Here is an 8,877-nt window from a genome sequence, read left to right on the forward strand (position 1 = left end):
GTTCTTCCTAATATCACAGACTAATGTAGGAGACCAATACTCCGTGCCTTAAGACGAAAGGAACTAACTTGGTAAAGGAGTATCTGGGGTAGACGAAAAGGAAGAGGAGAAAAATAATTAAAGTGCTTCTTTTTTGGTTCTGAAAGAAATCTCTTTTCATCTTTGGCTACTCTCTCTTAGGTACCCTTTCCATCCATAGGTAGCCATGTCCATCCACCCATCCCATCCATTCCCCATTTAATCCTAGTTGTTGTATGCCTATTACGTGTTAGACATTGTTTTAAGTAAAATAATACAATAATAAGTTAACATATAGCCACTACTCTCCTAGACATTACATTGTAGCAAGATCTTTACATTAATTGAATTATTAATTCAAATAACCACATATGCAATTGACCAATTTCAATTTTGATAAGAATTATGAAAGAGAAGTACATGCTGCTCTAGAATATAGGGTAGGAAGATTTCACTTAGTCAGGATGTCCCTTAGGAAATGACATTTGAGCTGAGATCATAAATCTCAAAACTCTAAGCTCACTGCCATAGAGTTGATTCTGACTCATAGTGACCCCCATTGGATTTCTGAGGCAGTAAATCTTTCCGGAAGTAGATTGCCAGTCTTCCTTCCATGGAGTGGCTGGCAGGTTTGAACCACCAACCTTCTGGTTAACAGTCAAAATGCCTTAAGCACTATGCCACCAGAGTTCCTAGATAAATTAATTACATGGGAGTGGAAGAGAGAGACTTTCTAAGCAGAGGGAACAGCATGTGCAAAGTTTTGCTATGCAGAGGTTTTTCCCATCTCTAGTACGTCTTACGTGTCTCCTTCCACCAGTAATATATCAAGACAAACACCTCATCCTTCAACATCTAGCTCAAAACCCAACCCTTTCAAAAAGGCTTCTTTTAATTCATTTACTTGTAACCTTGGCTGCTCTGTGCTTCTACTGACGCTTGTACTTGCTTTGGTTATAGCTCTTGCTATATTATTTTAGAAGGAGCTCTGGTAGCATAGTCCCTAAGGCATTTGACTGCTAACCAGAAGGCTGGCAGTTCAAACCCACCAGCCACTCCTCGGAAGGAAGGTTGGACAATCTACTTCCATAGTGACACTGCCTCAGAAACCCAAGGAGGGCTCGCTATGAGTCAGGTCTGACTCAATGGCACATAACAGCAACAACAACATCATTTTAGAATTCTCTTTAACTGTCTATCTCCTTTACTATACAGTGAGTTCCTTAAGGAGAGGGACTGTGTTTCATCTGTTTTTGTACAGTGGTATCAATAGGGTTACTGTCACCTAGTGTGGTAACTCATGGTGGTGTCACATCCTTGCAGGTGGTGTCATCCTGCAAACGCCCCCAGTGGGTAGAACAGGCTGGCCCTGCCCCTTCTGGCCCCACCCCTTCTGGCTTCCTATAGGTCCTCCCCTTTCCCACTGGCAAGGTGGACACTTTCCTCTGTGCCCAATGGTGTGCACCGTCACCCATCCACATGCTCACCTGCCCCCAGGCTGGCAAGTGACAGGGCGGGAGTGTGGAGGGAGTTATGTGTGGGGTAGGGAGGTGGTGTTTGAGTTATCATACTGGGTGACAGGTGACACCAACCCTACTGATGCCACTATCTTGGCAGCCTCTCTCCTTCCAGTGCTAACCCATCTGGCACAACCAATTTTGTTGTGGACCCTGGAGTCACGTGGATGTCATTTTCTCTGACAGTGTCAGGAGATACAATCCACACTTCCCCACATACATCCCATTAGTGACACCAGTTTTTGTATCCTAGGTTTCCTAGCAAAATGCTAGGGAATTTGCTGCAACAAACATCTAGCTAGTATATGTTTTGTAAATATTTGTTTAATAAAATGATGGATGGATGGATGGATGGATGGATGAGGGACAAGATGACTCAGGGAAGACTTAGTTACTATTTTCACTTGGACTGAAGTAATCGTATTTCCAGAACCCTGGAACATAATAGGCACTCAGTGAAGTTTTGATAACAAGTAAGTAGATGACCACTTTGAATACATAACTTGGGCAGAGGGCAGAGGGCTCAAGGATTCACAAAATCTCTTCTCTATCCTGGCTACCTCTAGACACTCCATGTTGATGATTCCTCTCTGGTTCCAGCATTCGTATCTCTTCTAAGTATACTTTTCATCTCCAGAAAAGAGACAAATTATTAGCTTTAAGGTAAGGGGAAAAAATGAGATGAGGGACACCTGCAAGGACAAAGGCGATAAGCATCACCGGCAGGGCTCAGAGCCTGACAGGTGAGGGTTTCTTAGGCCTCAGTGCTGAGTCAAGGGAAGGATCAAATTTTGCTTTTGCACTGGTTGCCCAGACTGCTGACCTAGCAGAATGAGTTCCCAGGTAACCCAAGTCTCCTTTACCCAAAATACTGGACTGATCCAATGAGATGGAAGGAAGTACTAACTTCAGCATGTTGCCTTGGTTTTGCTGTTCCTGGCTGATGTTTGGGAGAATGGATATCCTCAAAGACTGCAGTGGTTAGTGCCTTCAGAATATGCCATAGGGAATCACTAACCAATACACAGGAAGGAATGTGTGACCCAGAGTTATCTTATGACACCTACAGGTCAGAGAATGGCTCATGGACAGGAGGTGGCCTGGCAGAGGAGAAAAAGCACTGGCCTGGAAGTTAGGAGACCTAGGTTCATATTTTAGCTCTGTGCAACTTTGGTCCAGTCCTCCCCTCTCTGCCCCTCATTTTCCAATATATACAACAAACAGGTGGGACTACATTACTCTAAGAGCCCTTCCAGTCTTTGTATTCCATCATATTTTAGACCTGACCACTTTCTGGGCCTCCGTTTACCCATCTTTAAAATAAAAGAGCAGGTCTAGATCATTTAGAAAAACCCTTCTGGTTTCGACCTTCTAGGAGTTTCCCCAAATACCAAGTTCTCGAGGGCCCAATCTGGTCCTTTCCACCTGTATTTCTCTGGGTGGGCTCTGGGTGGGATCACAGAGATTGCAGGGATTTGGGGCCTCCTTTTCACTACCAGTTGAAAAGAACTGCAAAGGGCACAGGGGTGCACAGAAATGTCTTTGAGGCCCTTGGACGCCTCTCTCTGGACAACCCAGCTGATACCCTAAAAATGGTGGGCACCTGCTCATCACTGATCCACCCTGTGCCAGAGCTCTGTAAATATAAACTCTACGGAATGGCTCAAATGTGAAGTCAGAGGACTTGAGAGTCAGAAAGAGTCTTCTCTTTTTAGCTCAGGGGTTGTGCTTAAGGTATCCATATTACTTCTGGAGAGGGAAGGACAAAGATGTGGGGCAAAAACAGGTAATCTGCAAGTAATCATCATCAGTAAAATAGGAACTTAAAAAAAATGACTCATGTGGCTTTGTAAAGATTAACTGTAATATTGTTGGTCAAATGCCTGGATATGATAGCTGGTAAATCAATATGCCTTCCCTCCTCTGCTCCTTTATGGTTCCAAGATTATGTAGACACAGCCTATGGAGCCAGAAAAACCTGGTTTGCAATCCCAACTTAGTTACCCAGAAACTGTGTTTTGGGGTATGTGTTTCTTAATAGCTCTCTGCCTTGATTCTGTCATCTATAAAATGGCATTGCCAATTCCTGTCTGAGATGTCTGTTAAGTGGATATTAACAACAATGGATAGTTACAGTTCATGGTAGCAATCACTAATACAACACAAAAAAACAGTAGAATAATTTATAGGGAGCCAATGGGCATCTTCCCCTGAGACTCACCTCACAGCCTTTGACACAGTGAATCAGAGCAGGGTGAGGATACCACTTGAGACCAGCAGTGCAGACAACTCTCTGCAGAGATAAGGGGGGAGAGAGAGAAGGAGGGAGGTCAGATAGGTTTGGGGCTGGGAGGGCAGCACCCTACTGCTTGTACCACATTCAACCACCTCACCTCTTCTTGGAGTTTCAAAGTCCTGGCTTCACCCTGGCATTTATATGGAGCATTTGCCCGGATATTTGCAATAACAGGAGCCATACGATTAAAATAATATTTGTGTTCACTACATGTGTCATGGGAGCTCTGGTAGTGTAGTGCCTAAGGCATTTGACTGCTAACCAGAAGGCTGGTGGTTCAAATCCACCAGCCACTCCTTGGAAGGAAGGTTGAGCAATCTACTTCCATAGTGATACTGCCTCGGAAACCCAAGGAGGGGTCACTATGAGTCGGGTCCGACACCATGGCACATAACAACAACAACATGTGTCATGATTTTATGTTTCTCTGGTAGAAGCTAGGGCTGAGAAGTGGGATTGGGGGTTGGAGATACGATCAGAAAGGCCCTTCAGAAAATTCTTGGTTGATGTTTGACCAGTCGACAGAGTTGGGATAAGGCAGAGGGTAGGGTATGTGTGCATGCATGTGTGGCTGCAGCAGGCAAAGGGAAGAAAAGTGTGGGTTATGGTTTCTCAGTGTGCACAGAGGACCACTTTGATCAGAATCACTGCAGGAGGACATTAGAAAAGCAGATTCCTCAGCCCTATTTCAGACCTAATGAATCTATATCTTTAAGACCAGGGCCTGGAGCTCTGCATTTTAAAAACTGACTCCCTGATGATTCAGACACACACTACAGTTTGAGAGTCAGTGGGCTGAGGATGAGTGTACCAATTGCTGCTTCAGAGTCTGGGGAGGCAGAGAATGCTTTATGTCATCACCTGTTGCCAGGCCGTAACAGGGCTACTCATAACTCTCCGAGGTTGCCACACACTTTTATATCCCAGTGACTTTGTTCTTGTTGATCCCCTACTCTGAAATGTCCCTCTCCATCTTACCACTTCAAGAAACTTTAGTTGTCTTTCAAATATCTGCTTAAAATATATCTCCAAGTGGCATTTTTCCCAACCCCCTCAAGCAAAGTTATAGTTATGTATCTGGGGACTTATTTCTAACTCCCTTTAATAACAGTAATTGTTACAATAATAATGACAACTAAAATGCATTGAGTGTATTTGTGGTGCTAATTACTTTACACATGATCTCATCTATTTCTCACTGGTGTACTACACAGTGGGCATCAGTCTCTTGTCATAGGACAGTAAATTCTATAAGCTCCATGTGTGAAGCTTCCAGATGTGAAGTGAAGAAACTAAGATTTGAAACCAAGCCATTGTCCCAGAAGTGTTTGAGGGCAGGTCGTGATATAAAATTCAACACGGTATTTTTAAAAGTAGGTGACTGAAGAAAGAAATGGAAGTAGGAAGATAAAATAATATCAGGAATGAGGGTAACATCAAATTTCTAGAAGTTCCTTTCTCCCTTCTGTCATAGATGCCTCACTCTTTATGCCAAATCACAATTCTTTCTTTAAAACATAGAATAAAATAAAAATAACCAGGACGTAAATGTCGTGACTTGCAATGTGAGATAACTGTGTCAAGGAGCAGCTGTGGAAGTCTATATGATAAGGGCTTGCTGAGTGCCAGCTGATTAATTTTAATTAAGAAATGAACAGTCACATGGGCCAGAATGTGTGACCAGCCCATTCTCTCCTGAGAGCAAACCTTTATGGGAGCCAAACCGTAATTAGGTTTCATGGTAACCTTAGAATAAAGGGAATCATGTGACTCTAAGAATCTAGCTAACAGTGCCTTTCTTTTGTGCGCCACAACATCTCTGGTTGACTTTTGGCTCTCCCGTGCCTGGAACAGTGTCTGGCACGCAGAGGATGCTCAATAAATATTTATTTCATGAATGAGTTGACCAGTATCAAAATAGAAATGACCTCACCAACACACAATAATTTCCATATTGTTGGGTTACCATGTTTTGTTCCATGTCTGCAACAAATGGGGCCCCTCAAATGTCAGCCTTGTTTCTCTTGATGCCAGGGAGACATCTAGCCCAGCCAGAGCCCTTTCAGACCAGGTTTTGCAGGAATCCTAGCACAATGTCTAGTTTAGAGAACCAGCTTAGTACAGACTGAATTACATGAAAGATCTTAGAATATTTTACCTAACTAAAGATCTGCCAATCAGTGTCTCGATATGAAATCTATCTAGCCACCCTTACTGTCTCTTTTGGCACTTTCGACCCTCTCCCAACATGCACACACTAGGTGTACTGAGAAAGCGCTTTAAGATAGGACAGACGCAGCTGTAATTCTGATGTGAAATTGCTTTATAAATTTCCACTTTGAGGCTTAGTTCTCCCATCTGTGAAATAGGCACCCAAAATTTATTTTCATAGGCTTGTGGTGATGATGCAACAGGGAGTGAAATTATTTGGAAATGGTTAACCTAGGACCAATTCCTTAAGTTTCTTGAGGGTAGGGCCTGGGTTTTAGACAGTTCTGTCTTCCCCCAGGATCAACAGATCACAGTCAACAAATATGTGTTGACCAACTGAAGGAATCGCTGCTCTGGTCTCCCTTCCTTCCAGCTCAAGCTCCATTCTTCCCTTCTGCTTCCCAGCCTAGGGACCAGAAATGAGGAGAATCACCTGCTTTCATTCTTTGAAAACCTTCACCCAGACTTAAACCTCTGGGTCTGACAGTCTGTTCCAGGCCAGATCAGGGATGTTGGAGGGGCGTTTGGTAATGATTCAAGGAGAAAACACCAAGGTTAGGATTCCCCAGGGATTTGACTCCTGTCCCTCCCCATTTATTGCAGAGTTCATTTAGTCCATCTGCAGGAGTGTCTTAGTGTGGTTGTACAAGTTTCTGTCAGTTGAGGTTTACCTGACGTGAGTTCAGAAAAAGGACTTTTATACTATCTGCATGAGCCTATTTATCTTTCCACGGCTTTCGGATTTTTCACTATTACTCAGGGCTGCACGCCCCACCTGTCTCACTACAGGGCCTCTCTGTGCAGGGAGACCAGGGAGAGGGGCAGGCAAAAGGAGCTAAAGGAAAGACCAGATGTTTACACCACAAGTTGGGAGATCCCAGAAGAGGGCCCTCAAATGTCAGCCTTGTTTCTCTTGATGCCAGGGAGACATCTAGTCCAGCCAGAGCCCTTTCAGACCAAGTTTTGTAAGAAGGCTTTCATTTCCTGCCTTGGTGGATATGAAGAATAGACTTTTCCTTCTGGCTGGAATTACCATCATCATCACCATCGATACCATCACCACCACTGTCACCTTCACTATCATAATCAACACGACCATCATTGTTATCTTTCTCAGCAGCAGCACAAAACCCTTTATTGAGTAACTAACTATTATACTTCAAGACCTATGCCCTGACTTTTCATCTCATTCAATTCTTACAGCACCTATACAACAGATACTGGATTTGACTTACACAAAACGAAACCAAGGCACAGAGAAGTTAAGCAACCTGCCCCCAATCACACAGACAGATGATGACACAGTTGGGAATTAAACTCACATCTGTCTGATTGCAGGGTCTATGCTTCAAACCACTACACACTCCCTCAAACTCCCCCAGCCCCTGAAGCTGTAAATTTAAAATAGCTTACTTTCTTGACCAAAAGGGAAGACCAAAGTTCAGAGAGGCTTTGAGACAAATGTAGGAGGTAGCAGGGAAATGAGTTATTTTAAAACCTCAATGTCTGGAAGACCAAGCCCAGAGAGGACCAGCCCCAGGTGGAGCTTGAAGACATGTGAGAAGGCTTCTTCAAGCTTCCTCATCCTGAGGCCCAGACGTGACCCCCTCCTGGATGTGTTCTATGATAAGCCCTCTTTATTCTTTGATTTTACCCCCCTTGATTTATAGGACCCGCTGATAGTAAATCATACCACTTAATTTATTTTTGCATTTTGTTGTTAGTCACTGAGCTCCTGGCTTCCTCCTGAGTCAGTGCCTTAAAAGCGTAGATGTTTTTCACTGTAGCCCTAGTGTTTGAAGAATACCTGCCCTTTGAAGGAACATAATCGATGTTTAGTGAAAGACTGAATGAACAGATGATCAAATGAGTGGATGTCTGAGTGTGCCCATGAGTGAATAAGAAACCCCTGGAATCAGGCCTCATTTCTCCTTCTGTGGCTTCTTTCTCCTCCAGAGCATGTACTGTGTCTCCATCCTTATATCTAATAGACTGGACTTAACATTCAAGCAGATTCAGTCCTTCTCTGACCTTCAGATCCTTTTCAGAGTTTACCCATCTCTGTCCCTTTTCAAGGGAAGAATTCTGTCTCCTTTGTTTGCATGTGTTGCATATATTCATTATTTAAAATGTGTAGGGTTGATGTCTTGCAGGATAGAATGCAGCATAATTAGCACTGAGTTCAAAAGCTGATTCAACCACATTAGTTATTTGAACTGGGTGTAGGACAAGCTCTCTGAACCTCAGCTTCTTTGTGAAATAGTGATCATATCTACTTAATTGGGGTGTGGTAGAGACACAATGAGGTGGCGATTTGGAGTTGCCTAACAAACAGCAGCTACATATCATAGATTTTCAATAAGTGGTAATTCCCGTTTGCTTTTCTTCCTCCCTCCCTTCTTCCCAGGCAAGTGCCTGACCCTAGGCAATAAGCATCCATTTAGTGTCAGTTCTCACTTCTCATGTTCTTACCTTTTGGGAAAAACATGGCAGGAGGGTCACTTGGACCCTCTACCTTGCACTGGCACGCCGAGACAGCCCCTTAGAAAAAGAGGAGCCACCCAGGGCCTGCTTTGGCCTGGAAACGCCTACACAGCAGCTCTATTTCTGTAGCTCTCACTGCACCAGGGCAAGGGTGCAGCAGAGGCCAGCTTTTCTGCCTTATTCCTGGAAATCATCAATCTCTGCCCTAGCCCTCCTCCTTTTTTCTACCACATTTTTTTCCTTCTGGATAATGAGGCCTCCGGAGACTGGTGGAGGTCTGAACCTCGTTATGACTCTCTCAGTAGACCGGCATCAATAAAGGAAGGCAGACCAGGGAGCTGGGGGGGGGGG

The 8,877-nt window shown here is 43.9% G+C and overlaps 1 protein-coding gene across 1 annotated transcript in view; it reads right to left on the reverse strand.

Annotated features, from left to right (window-relative positions):
- The window catches only part of PAPPA (pappalysin 1), a 298,174-nt gene that overhangs the window by 22,200 nt on the left and 267,097 nt on the right, over positions 1-8,877 (reverse strand). Inside the window, exon 20 of the mRNA XM_007936757.2 lies at positions 3,757-3,828. Within this exon, the coding sequence (XP_007934948.2) occupies positions 3,757-3,828 (72 nt within the window). The remainder of the gene's footprint in view (positions 1-3,756; positions 3,829-8,877) is intronic.

The sequence above is a fragment of the Orycteropus afer genome, unplaced genomic scaffold (genome assembly GCF_000298275.1).
Source record: "Orycteropus afer afer isolate SDZICR_OR568_19922 unplaced genomic scaffold, OryAfe1.0 scaffold00037, whole genome shotgun sequence".
Classification (NCBI taxonomy): Eukaryota; Metazoa; Chordata; class Mammalia; order Tubulidentata; family Orycteropodidae; genus Orycteropus; species Orycteropus afer.